Source organism: Caretta caretta, chromosome 15, assembly GCF_965140235.1.
Source record: "Caretta caretta isolate rCarCar2 chromosome 15, rCarCar1.hap1, whole genome shotgun sequence".
NCBI classification, from domain to species: Eukaryota; Metazoa; Chordata; order Testudines; family Cheloniidae; genus Caretta; species Caretta caretta.
This window is the reverse complement of record NC_134220.1, coordinates 27,521,374-27,544,548: the sequence shown is the minus strand read 5'-3', so window position 1 is coordinate 27,544,548 and position 23,175 is coordinate 27,521,374. Positions and strand designations below refer to the sequence as shown.

At 47.2% G+C, this 23,175-nt stretch overlaps 1 protein-coding gene across 2 annotated transcripts; it reads right to left on the bottom strand.

Annotated features, from left to right (window-relative positions):
* Window positions 1-1,381: 1,381 nt before the first annotated feature.
* Window positions 1,382-15,436, bottom strand: CCDC63 (coiled-coil domain containing 63). 2 transcript variants are annotated; one of them, XM_048821447.2, is made up of 11 exons: window positions 15,272-15,436; window positions 14,320-14,486; window positions 13,411-13,600; window positions 11,836-11,955; window positions 11,100-11,281; window positions 10,096-10,277; window positions 8,517-8,737; window positions 5,163-5,237; window positions 3,727-3,919; window positions 2,702-2,899; window positions 1,382-1,602 (listed from the first exon to the last, which is right to left on the bottom strand). In XM_048821447.2, the coding sequence occupies exons 1-11, from the start codon at window positions 15,284-15,286 to the stop codon at window positions 1,487-1,489; spliced, it is 1,659 nt and encodes a 552-aa protein (XP_048677404.1). In that variant the 5' UTR covers window positions 15,287-15,436; the 3' UTR covers window positions 1,382-1,486. The 2 variants fall into 2 exon arrangements, with proteins under 2 accessions (XP_048677404.1, XP_048677405.1); XM_048821448.2 differs by lacking the exon at window positions 14,320-14,486 and having other exon boundaries at window positions 15,272-15,435.
* Window positions 15,437-23,175: the final 7,739 nt, after the last annotated feature.

The window sequence follows — 23,175 nt, the reverse complement described above, 5'->3', positions numbered from 1 at the left end:
GTCATTCCCCTGAAGTCAGTGAATTTATGCCGCAGCCAACTCAGATCAGGATTTGGCTGAAAAACCTTTGTCCCATCTGCCTTTGGAGTCCAGTTGGGATCTTGAGCAAAACTTTAGGTCCCTTTATTATAGCATTTACTTTATCCTTCCTGCTGGCTTCTCTGATTCCAGGGGGAGGCAAACTGTGATTATCATCTGACAAAGTGGGTATTCACCCACGAAAGCTTATGCTCCAGTACGTCTGTTAGTCTATAAGGTGCCACAGGACTCTTTGGCACTTTTACAGATCCAGACTAACACAGCTACCCCTCTGATACTTGATCATCATGTGCTTTCCATTTGAGCAACTATGGCTGAAGGGTATTGCAGAAGGGGAAATCTCCTTGCTCTGTGTGCTAAGCGATCAATGTCTGTTTCAGACTGGAAGATCAGGCAGTAGCTAGCAGTCAAGCTGGTTGCTTCCACTTTTGAGCTTTTCTACAGTAATAATAGACCACATAGTTCTTATACAGAGCTTTTCATGAGTAGATCTCAAAGCACTTTACAAAGGAGGTCAGTATCCGTATCCCGATTTAACAGATGGGGAAACCAAGGCACAGAGACGTGGATGTGAGTTGCCTAAGGTCACCCAGCAGGCCAGTGGCAGAGCTAGGATTAGAGCCCAGCTGTCCAGAGTCCCACTCAAATGGTTGATCCACTAGACAACAGTGTCTCTCCTGCTTTCTAGTTTCCCCCCTTTTGTCTAGTTCTCTGGGATTCTCGCCAGTGTTTGTCTACAGACAGAATATTTGTTAATTAAAAAAAAAACCCACAGAAATGTTAAAAATCATGGACCAGATCGAAAGCTGGGGTAAATCAGCTCTATTGAATTCAATGGCGCTCTACTGATTTACACCAGCCGAGGAGCCAGCCCCACGTACTAAGAAGTGAGAGGCAGCCACGGTCCAATAGAAGAATCATCTCAGGTCTGAAACACCTGGAAGTGCAACATCAACTCAGGCCTCCATCCTTTAGTTTAATGTGTGGGGACTTTAAACAGGGGCCTGCCCGCTCTGTGTGGATATCGATGAGCCCATGGCAATTTGCACAGGCAGAGGAGATGGAGAAGTGAGGTCATGCCCACCTGTGGCCATTAAATGCCGATGTACTTAGTGCACCAGCATTTTGCAACACAGAGGACGTTAGTCCCAGTGCCGCGGCCAAACTGTTGTGAATGATTGTTAGACAACTGCTGCCCTCCTTTCCACCCCAGAAATGGTTGCATTTCTTTATATGTGATGCCTGCCTATAATTGGTAGAGCTTCGTTTAAGTTTGTAAAAGGCTTTGGGATCCTGCCGGATGGCAAAGCCTATTGTAAATACAAGACAGTACTAGCATTCCTGAGACTTAAAGTTAGCTTTGTTTAAATTAAGCACAGAATCAGATTTTGATTTCAAGTGAATTAAGAACCTATTATTTATACCCAGTGTATTTGCTTTTCCCCGTCTATAAAATTATCCCTCTCTTCTTCTCTTTGTCCAGTGAGATCCTACTGGACTCGTCCTTCTCCAAGTTCCCAATAATCAGGCTGCGCAAACTGCCATGGTCCAAAGGCCAATCAACTGTTTCAAAAGAAATTGGGATTATTAGGGTGAAAAATCTCTCCAGAGCTTCAGTGAAAGTCCTAACTTGTCACTGCGCTTGCTGCAAACCCAGTCTTTCTGATAACTGTATCAGAAGGCTGCTAATCTCATTAATACTATGCAAATCCAGGGGCCCATGGAGTTTCACCCACTCACATTAGTGTTAAATATTGCCCCGGCTCTGCTATTGCATTTCATTCCCATGGCCATCTGAGTATAAGGGTGCTAAGTCCCCAGACTGTCAGAAATTTGCCCACGCCAATAAAGCAGTGAACCAAATCCTGGGTAGGCAATGAGCCCATACATCTCCTATTGACTCCAGCAGGAACTGCAGGCACTAGGGAACTCCCAGCATTTGGCCCCATCTTAGAAACTATGGGGCCTGATTCTGTGACTCCATTCCTCCACTAGAGGCAGGGGTGGAGGTGACTTTTAGCCACCTTTGCTTCCCTATATTTTGGGGCTATAAAGGATCCCGTTTCGTCCCTGGTTTAATTTAGAGCAGTCCCAGGGCTGCTCTTATGCTTCACTTCCCCTGGCCACTGTGAGCCCTGGGAAACAGAGAACAGCCATAGTGCAGTGCACTCCAGCCATCCCATCACAGGAGCTGGGAGCAGGGCTGGTGCAGAGCCCTTATGCCCAGCAGGGCAGCCCCCTCCACAGGGGATATTATCATAGCATCCTTTCCACCTACTTTAAGGCTTCTTTATGCCAGGGCAATGTAGAAGGGCCTTGGCGTAGTTGAGAATCAGGCCCAGCTAGATCTTTTAGAACAGACTCCCAAGGGAAGTCGTGAAAACCCCATCACTAAAGCCTTTTCAAGCCAGGCTAGATGGAGCATTAGCCAAGATGTGAACGTATTGGCAAGTGGGTGGGAGGAGACAGTTATAATCCCGGGAGCCTTTTCCACCTCTGACTGCTACGATCCTGCCATTTGATTCACATTCCCCATTTTGTTCCTTTTGCAGTCTCCTTGCTTCTGCCCCAGCCAGGCCTCTATGGTTCTGTTCCCATGTAAGATAGGTTCTGTTCCTGTGAGCGATAGGTAGCGTCTGGGAGAGAAGATATGAGTACTTACCATCCTCTACGTTCTCTACTACATGCTCTATGGTAGGGGAAGATGGGGGTAATTTCGCTGCATCTGTACTTTTAAGGAGTCCGGTGCCACCCAAAAATGGATTCAATAAAGGGAGCGAATCCTGCTCTCCCTCGACCTCCTTATAGCGCAGGAAGGATTCAATGAGCAGGAGATCATTGGTTTTCTTTTCTATGATACCTGTGTGGGACAAGTTAAAACTGATGACCCCCCCCCCAGATTAGGGTTGCCAACTTTCTAATCGCACAAAAACAAAGACAGCCTGCCTTAGCCCTGGGCCCCCTTTGTGCCACTGACTGGACTTTTAATGGCCTAGTTGGCAGTGTCAACCGGAGCTGCCAGGGTTTCTTTTTGACTGGGCGTTCCAGTCGAAAATTGGACACTTGGCAACCCTACCCCAGACCCAGGCATAAGATACTGTTCATTCTGAGCCCACTTCTGGCAAAAGCCCCACTGGAAGGCAGGAGCCTGGGTTCTATTTCAAGCTCTTGTGTGACATAGGTTATCACTGGGTAGGTGAGACCTTGGGTTTGTGGGGCCCTATACAAAACATACTAGACCCTATGGTCCCCCCCTAGAGACAAGAATAGAACTCAGGAGTCCTGGTCCCCAGGCTTCTGCTCTAACTAGTAGGCAACACTTCTTCCCAGAGCGGAGAACAGAATCCAGGCTCCCCAGGCCCACCCCAACCACTGGAGTGCTATACAAAAGAGACCAGGTCCCACATTCCCCCGCTAGAGTCAAGAATAAAACTCAGCAGTCCTGATCCCCAGACCCTGCTCCAACCCCAAGAGCCTACATTCCCCTCTAATGCCAAGAAGAGAACTCAGAAGTTCAAGAGCCCCTTGTTCTAGCTACTAGACCCACACTCACTCCCACCATAAATGTGTGAGTGACTCACTTCTCTATCAGTGAGTTTCTCTGAAATACTTTGGGGTTGGTTTTGGTGTTTTTTTTTTTTGAGCTTTACTAAAATTTGTGCAAAGGAAAAACCACTAACAACTCACCAAAATACTGCATCAGGTTCAGATCCGTGATCTCCCCGCTCTCGCCAAGCTGCTCCATTATTTTGGTGTCCTTGCACTGTATTTGTTTAAACAGAAAGTCCACAGCGGATTTGAGCTGGTCCAGGACCTTGCTGCTCTCTTTACAGGTGTACTCATACAGGTTGGCCTCTTCGGTGGTTTTCTTCAGCTTCTCCTAGCAGCACAAAGCAAAGCCATCCTAGGAGTTATCTAGGCTACAGGGCTTGTACCATGCACAAGATACGGGCCCAAAGCGAACCCCCCCAAAACTGTGCCCCATCCGAACACCCCAAACTCTATTTGCAGCTCACTCAGGCCAAATTTCAGTTTAGGGTTGAAGGGTTCGAGGAGCATCTCCACACAGAAGGTGAGTGTGAAAGACACTGAGCACAAACCAGTGTGGAAAGGTTTTGGATTGATCTCGTCCCCGCTGTAATTCTACTGATGCCATGTGTCTGGGGGAAGTAGCCCTCTCCTGGCAGCCCCTTGAGGATGACAGAATCATAGGACTGGAAGGGAACTTGAGAGGTCTTCTAGTCCAGTCCCCTGCTCTCCAGGCAGGACTAAGTATGCAGGACATCACCACCAAGTGTTCCCTGAAAGATCATGGAGCAGGAGATACTCAGCACTTAGGAGTCAGGCTAACAATGCCCCACTTGCCCCAAGTAATCTCAATAAGTTGGGAGGCCCCAGGTGGCTGGGAAGGGCCACTTGCGGGGAAGAATGAGCCAAGGGCTCCATGGATTGCATAGACTGGGGGCCTGGGGTGACTGACAGGGCTACACCCTGAGCCCATCTGACTTGGAGGGTGGTCAGGGTTGGTGTGCAGTTCCCAGTCACAAGGTGAAGCCTGCGCTCACAGAGCCCACTCCAGCATGCTGAGCCGGAGGGGTTTCAGACAGGGGCTGAAGGAAAGGGCTGGCAAAAGCCAAAGCAGGGTCCTCTGCTCGGCTAAGCCTATCCCTGCCCCCTCGGCACACACTGGTATCAGAGCTGACAGCAGGGGAGGGAAGCGACGTCCATTGTCGTCAAGGAGGGTCTAGAACTAAGGGCACTGGAAGGGGCAGGGGCTGGACCGGAGGACCCTGAACAGTGGGTCTGCACCCCTGTACGCTACAGAGCTCTGAACCCCACTAGGGAGAGGTTTTCAGGGGTGGCCTGGAGGCAAAGGGGCAGAGCAGGACCAATGGAGGGCAATGGCCATTCTCCTCCATCGGGGGGGTAGCATTCGGCTTCAGAGGCTGCAGCACTGGCAGTGAAATAACTCCTTCTGCCAATGCCTATGTGGATAAATCCCAATGGATGGCCAGGCCATGCAGACGGTATCCAAGGGCCCAGAATTAGGCCCATACAGTACATAGCGTACTGCCAGGAGGTAAGTCACGGGCTAGCGAGGCTCTCCCAGGACAGCTCCTTACCTCCATCTCCTTGAGACTGGTGTTGCTTTTGTCATCAGCAAACTTCTGTTGGGATTTTAAGTCAAGAATTTCATTCTGCATAAAATATAAGCACATAAGACTAATAATGAGGGCTGCCCCACACTGCTGAGCAAACCACATCCTGGGACTTTGTACGTAGTAGTGTCATGGATTCATCTGTACACTACCAATGACAGTGTCTGTGTTACACCCTCAGCAGGGCTGATTACACGTAGGGTCTGCTTCCTGCAAAGTTCACTTCCTGCTCTCATTAACCCTGACTGCCAATGGGCTTGCATGGGAACAAGACAGACCAGAGTATGGCTCCTTGTCTTTTTCCACCTTCTGTTAAAACAGTCCCTTCCAAAATCAAGCAGGATTTTCTGAAAGCAGCAGCAAGTCCTAGCAGTATTCCCTCCCTGGGTGTGGGAAGAGCAAATGGGAGAAAAGTTTTACTAATCGCTGCAAATACCATTATTCTGAGCTCACATCATTGCAGCTTGAAAAATGTGGGCCAGTTCCTCATCGGCTGGTGTAAATCAGTGGGGCACTGCTGATTTACCCCAGCTGAAGATCTTGTCTTTGGTGGAGGGCCTGAAGCTCAAGGGATCGGTCATCAATCATTCTCTGCAAGGTATCTATCACCTTAGGATCCAAGTGATTGGAAACACTTTGGGGCACGACTATCTTTTTGTTCTGTGTTTGTACAGCCCCTAGCACAAGGGCACGTTTGTACAGCACCTGACACCTCCTAGGCACTACAGTTATACAAATAATATATAATAAAAAAGTGCTTCCACCCCAGTGCTATACCCCTAGTGGAAATGCCAGTGCAGTCCCTTGGAAGGTTTCAACCCATCTATATTTGTGTCTGTTGGATTGAACTGGAGGACCAGTAGTCCTAGGATCCAGTAGGACCAGTACACCCGTGGCTCTGCTCCAAAATGTAGTGACCAGCTGGAACCAGCTGAAAAATTTAAACTGGAGAATAAAATCACAAGAGATCATAAACAGCCCCATTGTGCTGTTCAACTCCAAGAGTGAAACGAGTGTTACAAAGTCAGCATAATGGATTTGTGTTAATTGCTTTCAACTGCCAGTCTGACGGGTGACTAGACCAACCACCCAATGCCTGATGGAAGTGTTCCGCACCTGGAAAGCACAGAGTATAGCTGCCAAGCACATGTTATGCATCATAAAGTTAAGCAGAGTGTGAGTCCCTAATGTTCAGTTTTCACCTGCAACAAATACATTTGTTCTTGCATTGGCTGCATGAATTAGCCACTGCTTAGGACACGTTTCCAAACAATCAGATCACAGTCACTGGGATATAACTGCTTCCTAGTTAGAAGGCAATAAAGGAAACATTTTTGGTTAGTAGCCAAGATATTTCTTTCCCACCACTAGGCTTCCCTTATCTCCCAGCTCCCAGGCACAAGTATCAGGGCTGAAAAAGTGTTTTCTTCTTTAGTGCCACACAAACAAGAGGAAGTATTGGGAGGTAAAGCCTTGGAACTAATCCCTTCATCCCGGGGAGAATTAACTATCACTGACAGCTAACACAGAGACCACTATCTCTAGGTCACTGGTTCACATGCAGGTCAGCAGTAACTGAAAGGTGACATCAGTCCAAACCCCCAGGGGAACAAGTGTCCGTAACACCAAATTCTCCACTAGACTGACCCCATTGCGGAAGTTTCCACAGAGCAGTGAAGGACTAATTGGCCTTGAGGACAGAAATCTTTCTCCCCCGCAAGAGTGGTCCCTCCAGATCTGGGAGAAGGCATACTGGCAGAGCCGCTGCACTGCCTGTGCTGTACCCTGTTCAGCAGGGGAACACACCTCTTCTTTGCTGTCATCCTAACACCCTCCCAAGCACTAAATCCCCACAGAAGATACATTTTAAAGCCCATCTTCTGAAGAAAAAGGAAGCAGAAGAGATTGGCTGCTTTGCCAATTCTGCTGTGTCCAAACACAGACCAGCAGCAGCCTCTCCCTACAGTCCCACTCTCTTTGGCTGTGCAGAAGATGGACCCACCAGCACCCTTCCCCTAAAGATCTCAGCAGCAGAGCCTGGTGGAATAATAATTCTAGGCCCATTCTGCTCAAACACAGGCCAGAGAGTAACAGAGCCCCACTGGTTTTCTCACCATATTTTAGAGGTCCAGATACGCTGGGCCATGTGCCTCTGGGCGGCACAGAAGTCAGTATGGCTACACTGGGGAGCATTTGGCCAGCTATTCTCAGCCATGCATCTCTACTAACAGGAGACGCCATAGCCACTGGGGAAAACCTGAACAGCTGAGTGTTAAGGCGTGTCTTGAGTCTCTGGGAGACCCCTGACCAGCTATGTGCAGTATGGGGCCCCATTTTCTCTGGAAAACAATCCTTTGTAGCAAAGTAAAACTTTCTCTGAAAGGCTTCATGTTTCCACCCTCCTGCCACGCCTAACCTGTCCATTTGATGGGTCCCTCCCCAGCTCCCAGTCCTCAGTAGGCTGAGAAAGTGCAACATGGAATCCCTTCCAGCTGATCCTGCTTTTACGTAACCAGAATGCATGGGGAGGCTGCAGTCCGCAGCAGTAACAGACAGCAGTTAAAGCATATGAATTAGAGCATCATCCCACAGCTGCAAGGAAGCTATAGAACACTCCATTTACCCATCAAACAAACCAGAGCTTAGACAGTGGGCAAAGTAAGATCTGGGGATCCCGTCACTAGGGGCTGGAGTGTAGAGTCTATTCAGTTCGAGTTTGGATTTGATGAAAATTTTATGGCAGGTGGGGAGCCAGGTTCCCAGGCAGGACAGAAATACCTTTCCACTGACAGAGGTAAAAATACTTCTCTCTACCACCAAAACCTCAAACCAGGGGCCAAAATCCTGAAGTCCTCCGGCACTCATGTCTCCCACAACACTCAATGGGAGTCTCGCCCCGGGCAAAGCCCTAGGAAGAGCTTTCAGGCTTGATCCCGCCCAGTAGAATTTTCTGCACCATTTGATGTCACATTTCTGTGCACATTTCCAGTGATGGCCACTAAAAATAACATCAGATCGGGTTTGGTCAGCATCTCATGCAGCAAACTCCCCCAGCTCCGCACAGCTACTGAGCATCACTCTCTTGCAGTATCTCCTCTGGGTACAAGGTGGCAGCAATGAGACGTTGATTCTGTCTCCTAGACGAGAGTTCCTTTCTTTGGATACCCCATTTATGTTCTAAAAGTCACACGCCTGCGGTGGGATCGGCAGCTGAGGCCCTAGCGTGGGCGGCAACAGCTGCAAGAGCAGAAAGAAGAAAACCTCCGTCTAAAAGCGAAACGGCAGCGTGAAGGGTGCAGAAAAGCAACCGGAACTAACCTGAATGTCCTGTGTCTTCTTCTGCAGCCTCTCCATTTCGTTGTTCAGCTCGGTGACGTAACTGAAATACGCAGAGTTCTTCTCCTCTTTCTCGATGAAATTTGTCACCAGCTGGCCAATGTCCCCGTCCTCGCTCAGCTTCAGCAGGCGCATATAAGCCACCTCGTAGCTCTCAAAGCTTTCGCCTTTGCTCTTTCTGGCCCGCTTGCTTGACTTGAGGGCTGGAAGAGATCAACGGCAACGCAAAAACTGCTGGGGCAGCAAACTACCTCTGTTTCTTGTCATTTCGTTCATGCCCATCACCGGGCAAACTCAAAAGAATTCACCTGAAAACACTGGGGATTAAATTCATGCCCCCCCAGGGGGAGCGGGGAAAGTTTGGGGCATGGAATGCAAACTCAAGAAGGCCCACAAAACCGATAGCAGGGCTGGAGAACAGGACATGCCAGAGAGACCAAGGGAGAGGATTTAAAGAGACTAAGGATACATCTACACGGCAGCTGAGAGTTGTCAAAGCACTTAAAGATAGCAGTGTGGTTGGGCACCTCGGGTGAACTCCTGCCCGACACCCTGGCTACGTACCTAGGGTGGCTAGCCCAAGCCGCTAGCTGGGCCGCCGTGGCCACATTTCTATGTCCTGAGCAGACCTAGCGCACATACATCTACCAGACCTGGGATTACACCTTCCAGCTGCTGTGTAGACATGGAATAAGGAAACCCAGGGTGGAGCATGTGGCCCATAAGCACCTGCCAGGTAACAGGACAAGTGGAGGATGGGAATTTCTCCCTGAGGATGGCAGGAGAAATTACTTCTGCCCTCAGTCCCATTGGTGCCACCTCACTGAACTCAGCTGAGGCGCAATAATAAATGATTAGCCCCCTCTAGTGTACCTGAAACTAGAGCCCATTTCCCCTCCCCCGCCAACACCTCTCTCCAGCACCTCTCTCCCTCCTATTGCCGCAAGCTCCCAGAGAATCACAGAGATGTAGGCCTGGAAGGGACCCAGGACACCAGCAGCCCAGGTACACAGCTCACTGAGGGTTGCTTAATTTAAATCCGGAGTAACACCACAGAAGTCAATGAAGTTATCCCGGAGTGAGTGGAGAATCCAGACCACGGTGTCTCTCTATTGGGTCCTTATCCTAGCTTCCCAGATCCAATGGGATTTTTGCCAATGACTTCAGCAATAGCAGGATTTAGTCCTCTGTCGACAAAAGCCCAAACGACCTTTCACATCATCATTACTTTTATGGATAATGCCACCCATTCTGTGGGAGAGGGTAAGGGGCACTCCCTGGTCCCCTGTGAGCAGGGGGTAAACCCCAGCTAAGCGTCCCCATCCCCTCACACCCAGATTCAGTGCTGGGGTTATCGGAGTGAGAGACACAGGGGTGAGAACCTCTCTGGGAAGGTCAAGACCAGGATGGACCCCAATCTGAGCGTGTTCTGTCTTCCTGTTATGGACATTCTCCTCAGAGGACAAGACCCAGCTGACTGTGACCATGAAGTTTTAAGCTGAGTCACATCAGCTTCCATATTGGGGAGAGGAGGGGGGAGGTTTGTTATCCCATATGGTACCTTCTTCCCTTTTGGCCTGTTCCTCAAAGTCTGAGCGATCCACTAATTTGATGAGCATAAAGGCTTTCAGCTTGGTCTCGTGGTCAAAGACTCGCTCCAGTTCCCTGAATTCCACATTATACTGCGCGATGTCTTTGCAGCGCCTTTCCTTCATGGCGGAAACCCGTGCCAGTGCTTCCACCCTAGACCCAGCCAGAAAGCACACAGCGCGCCCCGTTAACTAGTTAGTCTTTCCTGTGTGACAATCCACACGCATCGTTCCAGACACCGCTTCAACAATTAACTAGCAGCATGGCCAGACGGTGGCTCCTGAACAGCACAACTCAGGAGAATGGGGTCCAGAGTCCTTCCCCTTAAGGACATTGGCTAGACTACGGCCCAGGTTAGTAGTCACCAAGCATTGTGCCACCTTAGCTGCTGTTTGGGAAATGACTTGGTGTGGTTCAGTTTCCATAGGACAGAAGTTTACCACCCCATAAATCACCACTGCAATGGGCACGGATAGACCCCCACCCCCACCCCGTCTTAGCTAAGAGGCCAAGTGTTTGACTGGGCCGTCTCTACACGGTCCTGGCTGAGGCGCACTGGTAGTGGGCAGTGTGGGTGAAGACCACCCCATTCTGCCTGTCCTACGGATGAGCAGAGGAGCTCAGATTCCAGGCCCACCAATCAGGCATCTTTCCTGGGCACTAGAAAACTCGTCGAGGCCCACATTTTCACTTCGCTTTTGGTGACCAGCTTCGGACATCTAGGGCCTGATTTTCACAGGTCCTGTGCACCCATAGCTCCAGCTGAAGTCAATGGGAGCTGCCAGAGATCAACCCTTCTGAAAACCAAGTCCCGAGTATTTAACACTGAGCGCCCAGAATCAGTGGGCACTTCTTAAAATCTGATCTTAGGTGGATATTTATTAATGAATGAAATGGGCATTTGTGCCCTGGAAAGCAATACCAAATGTACTGCCAAGAGCTAGTGCGGCCTGTGCCTTTTCCTCTCCCATTTACCTTTGTTCGTATGCTTGGCTGGACTTATCAATTGCAGCGTCCATTGTTTTCCTCTGCTGATCTAGTCTTTTATGAAGTTTTGAATAGAAGTTGTCAAAAATAGCTTTCTGAAATCGCAGGTTTTCAATCTCTTCTCTGAGTGTGGCATTCGTGGTCAGGATGGTATTGAAACGGACAGTGGTCTGGGAAGACAGGTTGCAAATGAAAAGTCTGTAAGGGAGGCAGAACAGGAAAGAGGAGCCCAGCTATTATGGGTCAAACAACATAAAACAGGGCTAGGACAAACACAGCCCAGGGAAGTCTTAAGTGGGCCCTCTGGCTACCCTTGTCTTTAATACTGCAGTGCAGCCTACTGAGCCTACAGGAGAGGCCACTTGGATCAGGACAGAGCTGGGATCTTTTGCTATTGAAATCCACCTCCCCTGTTTCACAGATGATTGGCTGCAATCAACTTCGTTTTGCTGCAAAGTAGGTGTAGCCCTTGGAGCTCCTGGGAAATTGCAAACATTGCCCTTGGATGGACAAGCTTGAAAGAGCCTTGGATGTGCAATATACAGCAAGAGCGATCGGGTCAGCGAAGACAGGAAAAGTCCTTTGCATTGCTTGGGTGAACCTGAATTTTTAAATTATCTTGATAACAGAAAAACATTTTCCAAACACTCCACATGCAGGTAGCCATCTAGTCAAGGAGTTGCAGTACAAAATGTGTCAACAGCTCGGTCAAGCAATTGCTTACATGGTTTAGGCGATTCTCCAGCATCTGAATCTGCTTTTGCAGCCATTTGCTATCATTCGCTTGTTTCACCTTTGCTACAATCAGTTTTTGAGTTTTGATCTTTTTTTCCATCTCCATTACCTAAAAAAAATAAAAATCTATCTTTACGTTCTGGATTTTTGTCAGTGTGCTTAGCCATTGTAAATACCCATGTGTTGACCTGAACTACAGTAACCCACGTCAGTAATGATCTTAAATTTAGATTGCAGCTTTTATCTCAAATGATCCCTCTTTACAGACACTGAACTACAAACAGGAGTCACTTTATTTTTATGTCACCACTGAAATATGGCTCTGGGGTGAAACAGCAGCTGTTTAGGGCACAACAACACTATGCAACAGAGTAGAACAGAAAAAGAAGAATATTTTATCATGGTACCTCTTGTGCCGTGGTCCATGTCCACCTACTGTCTGTGGAGCACTTCCTGAAGGTGCGTATAATGAAATGTTTGGAGAAATGGGGAATTGGAAGAATCTCCCAACACAAAGTGGTCAGAAGAATGAAACAGTTGGAGGACCCCTGAAACTGACCCCCTACCAGCACGATGGACAATGATTCCATATTGACTCACAAGGGAAGGTGCCACCTACTGAATCTCCCAGATCACTTCTGCAGCATTTGGGTGTTCCTTGGTCTCTAAAAATACTGGCCAGACCCAACTCTGCTCAGCCTATGAGAGCTGAGGATATTTTTATTGTAAGTATTTGGTTGTTTTTTTTAAATGTCAAGTCTCAGGGCACATAAATGAATGTAACAAAAAACACAGTTTTTGCCTCTTTTCCAAGAAAAACAATGAGAGCAAGCGTGGGGTAGGGAATATTCCCCAGCAAATCCCACACTCCCTTTTCCCCATCCAGACCACCACCTCAAACCATAGTGGTGTATCGGAACACAGGGACCAGAGTCAAACCCAAAGTCACTGGGAAAACTTCCACTGACTGTAATAGGAACAGCTTAGGTGGTCCATAATGTCTTCAAATCATGTGGTCTTTTGCTCGAGAGGTGACATTATATTCCAAGGCCTGAGCTGACACATTTTATATACAAATGCTTCAAACACTAGATTCCCCTGCAAACAAACTGCAGACAGGCCAGGTTTTTTCCCCTAAGACTTTAATTATTTGATTCAGAGCTTTATTCCCTTTGGCTATTTCATGCCATGATATTGCCATTGTGGTGTTCCAACTAATTAGGTCACAATCCTTTGGATTACATTATCAATTACAGCAGAAACCTGAAAACTTATACAATTTAGGGTCTGATCCCACAGACACTTATCTGAGTAGTCCTTACTTATGCAAGAAGTCCCACTTACTTCACTGGCACTAATCAGGTGTGTAATGGATGCAGTAATGGAACCCGGGTAACAATCAGTGAATTGCTCTTTTAACAAGCTATGAAATGTGAAGACACCTGAAGCTGCAAAGCAAAGAAAGAGCTACCATCCCGGTAGTGACAGATAGGAGGGCGTCGCTTGTTTTGTGGCTTTGCTAATGTATTTCATGTTTATCCATTTAACTGTTCAGATACTCTACCTTATCATCAAGTTCAGCTATCAGGGCTTTTGTTGCTTTAATCAGAGAATCATATTCCTCTTTGGTCTGTAAAAGGAATTTAAGCTCCATACAATTTCTGTCATCTAACATCATATTTCTCTGTGACTTTGTAAGGCTCAAGAGTAATGCAATCTCTTCATGTTCCTGCTTCAGTGAATATATTTCTTTTCTGTAGAAAAAATGATAAAAATAATATTTGGCACTTAGCATCTTCAAAGCACTGTGCAAACATTATTCAACCCTTGCAATTTTAGCTTCAAGCTTCTAGCGAGGGAGAAATTAGTTTAGACAAATTATTTTAAAAATGTATAAAAGACATTCCCCTCAACCAAGAAAATTAAAAGTTTTTCAAAAAATGTATACACTTCATAGCCTAATCCTGTCCTCTTGCATTTAAAACTCCCACTGATTTCAAAGGGAGTTCTGCATAAGGAAGGATCAAGACCTAAATAAAGCATCTCTAATTATTCTAAGCAAATAGATTAGTTTTGTGAAAGCAGGAAATTCAAAAGGTTATCAAGAGAATAGTATCATATAAAGAACCCAATCCTGTAGTTTTTGTGCATCCAATATTCCCAGTGGATGAACCTGAGCTGAAGGATTGGGCCCAAAGCCCATAAATGTGTGCTTTTCGGACTACCAATATCATGTAGTATGCAAAACACAGAGGGTCATATTCCCTGCTGGGGCACAGTGGCATAGTTCTGCTGCAGTCAGAGCAGCTACGCTGTTTTACACTAGCTGAGGATCTGGCTCAGAGTGGTTTTAATGTAACTGTTCCTGGCATAAGTAAGAGCAGAATCAGGCCCACAGAGGACACGTGCAGCCCAGATTTGAAGGTGTCTTTTCTTTTTCAGCCACGGACTAGCAAAATGAAGCTGCCCTTACTCCTGATGGTACATTTGCTGTTGAGCCTTGACACCAAAAGACTTCCGTCTTTCTACCATCATCCGAAATTGCTGCTGCAGCTTCCGGAGCTCGGTCTCAGCCATCATTTCCTTCTCCTTCTCGGTGAATTCCGAAGGGTCACTTCTGGACTGGGACTCTTTCCACCGCTGGGGAAATGGTACATTTTTGCCAACATCTTAATAAGTCACTTACGAAAGTTCAAGTACTAACACTTAGTGCCTATATACAACAACACCTTCTATTAATTAACATTTCCTAGTTCAGCCTCATAGCCATGCTGAGAGCTGGGGAAGCAGTCCGACCCCTGTGTTACAGCGGGGAAACTGAGGGACAGAGAGGGCTCTGTTGTGGCTTTAAAAGCCACAACAGCATTAGGGGGTGTCCTGCAGCTGACAGAAGAAAAAGTCTGCAGGGTCTCTTGGGAAGCACATGCGGGAGCAGCAATTGCTACACTCTTGTAAAGGGTGCGGCATTGCCCGCATGCCTGACTTTAGCAGTTATTGTGTACAGGAGTAGGGTGTGGTCATGGCTGTGATACCCCCCGTGGGCTGCCTGCCGAACACCACAGCACGCACTAACACTGCTTTGCACCTGGAAGTCCGAATCTCAGGAAGCTGGCGGCCCCCAGGACAGGAGCACAGAAATGTGGGGCGAGGGCTCACAGCCCCTTCTTCCCCCGGTTCCACAAAGCTACCACAACAACTCAATGACAAAGGATCAGGCCACGGCTGCAATCAGTAGACAATCCTCCCCACTAAAGCCAACATTTATTCATACGAGTTGAAATCCTGGCCCCTGGGAGTTCTGCCACTGAGTTCAATGAGGCCAGAGTCTCACCCATGATCTTCTTGACAGCCGTGGGAGACAGTTTGTGCAGTTTTGCTCATAACCCTCCCTACAGTCTCTGATGTTGGCTTTGGGGATTTTTTACCTGTGAATCCTTCATTGTTTCCTGTTGACGTCAGCCTTCCGTTCTGGGCAGATACTGTGATAAGGTACGTAGTGAACCCTCCTCCAGAGAAGCTCTGTTCTTAAAGAAAAAATAGAGAACTAACAGGCTATGTCAGCAGATTCCCTGCACTGACTCGGGATTCAGTCTGTCTCCCTGCCCCAGCCCTAAACCCCTTTATTATCTTTGGCACATGAGCAAATAATCACAGATGGCTGCATGCTGAATAAAAGAAGAACATTTGTAGTGATGTCACTGTGAAACATGTTCCTCCTATCCAGTTTATAATTAGGGGAAGAACAGATGGTTCAAGCCTATTCCAACCCATTCAGTATCTGAGTTTCCATAGAAATCATAGAAAGGGCTCATGTTTGCAGAGCAGCTGCATGAACCATACAGCAGACATGGGGACGAAGGGGTTAAAAGAAGATTGGGGAATCAGATTCTGCCCTCAGCTATGGGCACAGAACTTCAGCAGGAGAAGTGATGGTGGACGTGAGGACAGAAGTTAGCCCTAGGATTTCCAACCCCTCTTCAAATACAGCCCGGATAGTCATTAGTCATCAGTATGGGATGAATCCTGCCATCCTTCCTCTACCATTGGCTACAATGAGAGTTTGCACTGTGCCAGGACTGAAGGCCAGATTGAGCCTGACCTTTCTGCAGGGGTGCAAAGGAGCCGAGGTACAAGGGGCCTTCTCTCCCTTCCCTTGTGGCATCTGCATTAGGGTCCGACCCTGCAGTCTGCTCCTCCCAACTCCTCCGGGGTCACCCAAAGGGGACAGGGAGGAGGTAGGGCCATGAATCTGCCCCCCACTCCCCCACTCCACACGACAGGGTTGCAGGTGGCCGTCTGTATAAGAGATGGCATATAAGGAACACTTCCCCAACAAGTTCAGGTCAGGGATGCCATCTGCTTCCAAGGGCTTGTGCTGAGTGGGACAGTTCTGTCTGCCCCTTCTTCTGGACTGCTAAAGGGTGTTGCTATAGAAGCCCACAGGGCTTGCAATTAGGGCCAGATTTTTCAAAGAACTCAGGCACATTGGATGCTGAGTGCCTTTGAAAATCTAGCCTGGATCACGGTACCTAAACGGGAGCTGGGCTGCTGGAGAAATCTGTCGCCATTTGCAGGTGCTAAGCACTTGAAAACCTGACCCTGAACTCTTTTGAAAATCTGAGCCTGGCAAACAAATCAGTGCTCATGAGGGACCCCTAAACAGTAACGTGTCAGTATCCAACACACCCTTTCTGTCCACTACTGTTGGCTCTGTGCAAGGACTGTAAGTATATTGTGGAAACTGGAAGCCTCTATCTATAGTCGGCTCTTTTACAGATACCCAGCAACAGTTAAAACTTGTCTATACTTGAGAGTTAATTCAGATTAAGGTAGGTGTAAATTTAGAGCACAATAGCTATTCCTGAATAGCTCCATGTGTAGACAAGCCTTTACACTTAACCCCTAACTTCATTGGTGGGCTTTACAGTTAAAAAATAGAGTGAACCTGCTAAAGAAAATTGAAGTCATTAGAAACTATTTGTCCAATAACTTGGTAGAAACCTCCAGCAAGGTAGAACTCTTTGACCAGTTGTGGATTAAAGTCGTTTCAGTATTTACACACTTCTTGTCTTTGGGATACAGGCACACACGCACCCCCACACTGACAACTTCGCATCCCACTCCTAGAGGAAACTTGTCACAAATCTCCTAAAAATCAAGGCCAGTCCTTGCAGAAAGGGCTTAAAAAACTACAAATTAAAGCTTGGTTTATCCGTAAACTCTCAAATTAAAGGCCAGACCCAAAGCCCACAGGAGTCAAAGGGAGACTTTCGGGGGCTTTGGATCAGATCCCGACACTTTCCTCGTCAGATACCATGGTCTCTGAATACAGCCCCAGGGCTTCAGAGCAGGTGCGACTGGGAAGAGGCGGCGGGCTGTCCAGCCTTTGTAAGGGGTGCAAAGGTTTCCTCCCCCAGGAAAGCGGTTTTTAATAGATGACATTTAGAGGCAGGGGGTGTATTCCACAGGGGAACATCAGCTCCTGCTTTCTGAGCCGGGGCCAGCCGATTGGCCAAGGGAGGGAAGGGGAAGGAAAGAAAAAGGCCCCGTCCCCGACCCGCCGCCCGGTGCGTCTCCCCGGCCCCGCAGGGGCCGCCCCAGCTGGCAGCCAGCCTAGGGCAGGGCCCCCACGCCCCGGCCGGGCATGGAGCGCCTACGCGGAGGGCGGGCTGCGGGAGCCGGGCCGGGACGCAGCTCTCCTGCGCTCCGCAGCGCGAAACAGAACGCGCCGGGCCGGGGGTTCCAGGCACACCCGGGGCCCCTCTGTGAGGCGGCCGCCTGCCATTGGCTGCCCCGGGGAGGGGCGGGGACACTCCCCGGGGTCTGCAGGCTGCAGCCCCGCTCTCCCCCCGTTTTATGCTTCCCTGCCCCTCCTCCCCCCTCTGCTTTCCCGCTGCCCCCCGGCCGCTCCCAGCTCGCTGGGATCTGACCCCTGCTGTCCAGGGCACAGATCGCCGCAAAGTGCCTCCCTATTGGGATCCGGGAAGTGGGCGGGTGAAGCCCCTGCACTGCTAAAGGATCCCCCCCCCCCACAGCCTAAGAGGGGGATGCACAGGACCTGGACACCAAATAAATCCGGGGGACAACTAATGAAATAACAGGGACAGGAGTGTGGTCAAAGGGTCAAACGAAAGGAACCGGAGGGGGACACCGAGCAGAGAACCCCGGCCAGCGCCCACTGCTCCTCAAAGGCGTCAAGGTGCCTGGGGGAAGACAGGATTTCCTGGAGCCCCCCCGGGTCACTCCTGAGCTACTGCGTCGACCCTCAGCGCAGAGCGCTTCGCTGCTAGCCCGGCCTCGTCTCTGGTCCACTCTCAACGGCCTGGCCTGGCGGGCGTATTAATGGCCCCGCACATTTTGTGATTCCAAAGGGCTTTGATTGGCACAAATGGGGTTTTGTCCTCATGTGTTTCTTGTTTCGCAGGAGGGTGATACATCACACTGGGCTTGAAGAGGTTGATTGATTTGCCTGCATCCTTGCTCTGTTAGATTTGGGCGGAACGATGGTGGTTAGATACCTTTATTCTCAGCATTCTATTTAGCTCAGACTGGTATAGCTGAAATTTGGATTTTATTTCTGAGTTCAGAAGCCAGCTCCAATTATATAATCCAGCTGATTTACACACTGTATATATATGGGTGGATGGATGCACTGGGATAATGATGACTTGATTACAGAGCCCAGAGGTAGCTGATGCATGTTTTCCCGTTCAGATATTCACCACTAAGGCTGTCTATGATGATAACCCTGACATAACATCTGCTTGAGTTCGCTTCCCTTATTTACAATGGTACCTTTTTGCACCGAGCGGGTGAGGTAATATCTTCCATTGGACTAACTTCTGTTGGTGAAAGAGACAAGTTTTCCAGGTCACACAGAGTTCTTCTCTCACCAACAGAAGCTGGTCCAATAAAAGATATGACCTCACCCACCTTGTCTCTCTAATACCCTGCAACCAACACGGCTACAACGCTGCAAACAAACTTGATGCACATTCATTTGGCTTATAGCTAATTACATTTTCAAATGCAACATTTGAAGCGACGTTTCAGTCTTTGTCGAGAATCCATCCCCCACATACTAGTGCAAGACTGGTATTTGCTTACTGCAGCCTTAGAAAGTAAAAAGTGAAGGACTCTGTTCTAGTGGTTGCCAGCAGAAGAGGCCAGGGAATCAAGCAAGTTTCTGGGTTCTTTTCCCAGTCCGGCCATTAACTTGCTGTGTTCTCCCAGCCTGGATCGATAGACTCACGCTAGCATGCTAAAATACCGGTGCTGATATTGCAGCGCTGGCAGATATTCAGCCTGGCCACATGAGCTCAGGCCCACCCGACCCCTAGAGACACTGACCTGTCTCGCAGGGGGTTTGAGAGGATCAGTTCATTAATGTTTGTGAAATGTTTTGACCTCCTTGTGTGAGAGGTGCTATAAAAAGGCAAAGTACCATAATTAAATAACCTCACTGGCCTACAGTGAGACGCTGCAGTACCTGAATAGTACTCCAGTCCCTATGAAGTCTCTATTTTGTACTAGTTGTATTGCTTACTTCGCTCTGGACTAAATGGAAATACCAGTTCACTGCTGGCAAGACAAGGGCATTTACACTCCATTTCATATGGCCAAGGTTAGCACAGTTAGTTCGAGAAAGTGAAGGAAAAAACCCACAAAAAATTCATTACTCTTAGGTCTGGTTTGCCCAGTTACTCGAAAGACCTTAATGATCTAAAGATCAAATGATCAAGTTTCAAGCTAATACTAAGCCAGATACACGCTGATAATGTATTTAATTGAAAACTACCTTTGCTGAGGAAAATGAAATGTGGCAATAGATAAACGCCAGCAGAAAATAATGAGCCTCGGGGAGGGATGATCTCAACAAAGCAGCCAAACCTGAAGCCACATTTGATCCTGGATTGCCACCAAGGCTAATGAGAGACTTGCTGGTCTTGGTTTCAGTGGTGTGTGGTGTAGAGTCTGAGCTGCTTCCTATTGACTGAGAGCTCTGGAACTGGGCTCTCTCCTTCTTAGACAATCCTGCCTGGGGCACGTTGCTGGTCCCCCTTCCTCCTGTTTAACAGGCAACTTCATCCATTCTTCCCATCCATGGAAGTAGGAGCAGTACCTGCAGCTGGTGCTACTGCAATGTTTGGGCCTAACGTGTCATAAAAGTCGTAGTTGGAAGACCCAATCTTAGAGGCCCTGGATTTCCTTGGACTGGTCCTGCTACACAGAGTACACTTCAGCTTAAAAATGCTGGTCATATTGTTCCTTGAACCCATATTCCATGAACCTATTCTCAATTGTTTAGCAGCCACCAAGGCGGTGCATTAAATTGTTGAGAAGGGAATTGATTTGGTAGAGTGTGTCTGTCACTCTACCGCAGAAACATTTACTTTACCAAAAGGGACATATGTTTTTACCCAAACAATGAACAACTGTCAGGCTTTTCTTGGATGAATGTGACTTTATTGTCTGAACGGACTCTTATGCTGCTGCTCAGCAAAACAGTAATCAGAGTGGGAAAAGATCATCAGTAACATCTGAATCCACCAGCAGCGCTGCCTCTATTTACTGGTGCCCCCAGAAAAGGAATTAATCTGTATAGAATTTCCATTTATCCAGCCCTCTCGAGTGCTGTTTTAATCCTCTTTAAAGCTATGTGCCCTGATTTAGCAGATACACATACAGTTGATTGACATGGAGGAATTATTTCAATTGCAGCTATTTAGACTAATTAAAATTACTTTTGCTACTTTGGGGACCAGATTCTGAACTCAGTAACTCTGGTGTAAATCCAGAGCAACTCACGGACTTCAACAAAATTACTCCAGCATTACACCAGTTTACCTGAGAGCATCGTCTAGCCTATCTAGATGGTATCTACAGAGGGCTGTGACCACCAGTGATACTAGGCCTGATTCTGGTCTCATGTGCACTGGTGTAACTGCACTTGCTTCAAAGGAGATTGCTTCCGATTTACGTTACTCCAAGTGAGAAGAGAATCAGGCCCATGTTTTTAATGCAAATGTAATAAATTAATGTTACTTAATCCCTATTTATAACAAATCCAAAACTTAATTCTACTTAACCAATCTTCAGTCTTTGACACATGAAATCTGTGAGTCAGAGGGCTATATATGGAACTGTCAGAAGTTTCTTTTTTGCTGAGGTTAAATCATATTCAAACTCAGATCAACTCCCGCAGCATCACCGGGCGATGCATGTAAAAACTGACAACCAGTAAGGCATACACTATGGTGGGAGGAATATTCCCAGCTAAGAGTCAAAAGGCAAAACCTAAAAGTAAAGTTCTGATCTGAGATATTCATCAGGTACTGAGGTAGCCTGACAAGTCTGCTCCTGTGCTCGTGCCAGAGACACAGTACATGTAGATTTATATTTTGGGCCTACAGTCAATGGCTTAATTAGTTCTCTGGCTTGTGCGCACAAACTAAGCTGGTCTCCATCGGCCAATTTTAGCCCTGATTTAAGTGGGTGCTACTCCAAAAACATCGCTGGATTGGCATGCTTTTATAGTGGGCTGAATTTTGCCCCTTGTGGCTGCTGTGTAAAAGCCAAAATGGTGCTTTATAAAAATACCGCACAAAACCCACAAATGTTGAAAAACCCACTGCATGAAATTCCAGTGCAATTTTTCTCTGTGTCCTTCCTTGGTTAATAAAAGATGCTAAGTAGACAAATGGCGCAAGCAACTATTATTTATTTTCATTAGTTAATACTTGTATGACAATAACACCTGGACACCCCAGTCAGTACATAAAGGAAGGCAGGCCTTATCCCAAAAACGTACAGGATAAGAAGTAACAAGCATCGCTTTAGCAGTAGTATTACCGAACCAGAAAAACAATGCTTAACTTCCTCCTCTCTGGAGGTTTTCCTAGACAGTCTATAACAGCAGCTGACACTATGCTTTAGATATCAGAAACGGATAGATACTTCTCTGCCAAGGAGGTTACATTTCACATCTTAGGAGTAATTTTTACTGAGAAGCTTTTCTGGATCTCTTCTTGTTGTGCAGCAGTAATTCCTTTTCCCTTGAAATCTCCACTTATCTGCCTCTGAATTTCTAATTGTAAATTCCTTACAAACAGGTTTCCTCTGAATTATTAATAACCAACAAGATGGAATTTCATGCAGTGGACAGACTCCTTTCGGTCTGATGATTTGGGTCTCCTTTGGGTCTGATGTGCTATTTTTAAAAGGAACATTTAGGGACTCATCCTATAGTCTTCAGACCTCCATCAGGCAGTGTGAACCTGATGGTATAAATTAGTTTTGTCCCATTCTGCTAACTTACATGCTACTTAGGCTGTGACAGATATTCGGCTTATGATGTTGAATTGAACTGGTGTGAGTCAGCAGGGATTTGTGAAAGGGAAATCATGTCAGGCAAACTTGATTCCTTTTTTAGGGAATAGCTGTTGGTCTAGAAAAAGGGAAACATTAAGATTTAATATGCCTGGATATTCAGAAAGTTAAACCAAGTGTAAGGTTTCACATGTTGAATTACTGTATGAACACTGTAAATATGGATTAGGTAATTCATTTTTAAGACAGATACAGATATGGGGCCTGATCCAGAGCCATTTGAAGTCCATAGAAAGATGCCCATTGACGTCAATGGGATTAGGATCAGGGCCCTGGTTAGATAGCAGTAGGCACTCAGACATGGCAACGATAGAAGCCACATAAGTATTTAGACATACAGAGAAACAGACAGACAGAGAGCAGACTGGAATTAAAGGCAGGAACTTTTTGTGGAAGCTGAGGAGTCATGGGGTCCTGCAAGGTTGTATATTTAAAATGTTTTTCTTCATGATTTAGACAAAGCTGTAAGAACATAACACCATCAGTGTGTTGATGATACCAAAAGAGAGAGAGTGATTAAGTCTCAGAGGGATGTAGCTGTTTTACAGGATAACATTGGCAGATTAGGCAAACCAGCCGAGAGGTAGAATATGAAGTGCAATGTGTCTGAGTGTAAAGTGATGGCACTTGGCTAGAAATGTTAACAATAAGTACAGTTTTAATAATAGTAATAATAATAATAATAATTAATATCTTACATAGCACTTTTCATAATAGAATTGAATTAGCTAATACAGCAGAGGAAAGGGTTTAGATCTCTGGATCAGGCCCCATATCTGTATCTGTCTTAAAAATGCTGGTCCTATCCAGTGTCTAGCAGCAAGAACACCAGTGGGATGTTGTCTTGTATCAGAGAAGTAAACTAATTGCTATGGGTGTCAGAAAGGAAAATCTCTCCCTCTACCCTCAATACACAGTTGGCTCCATGCATTAGATGGGC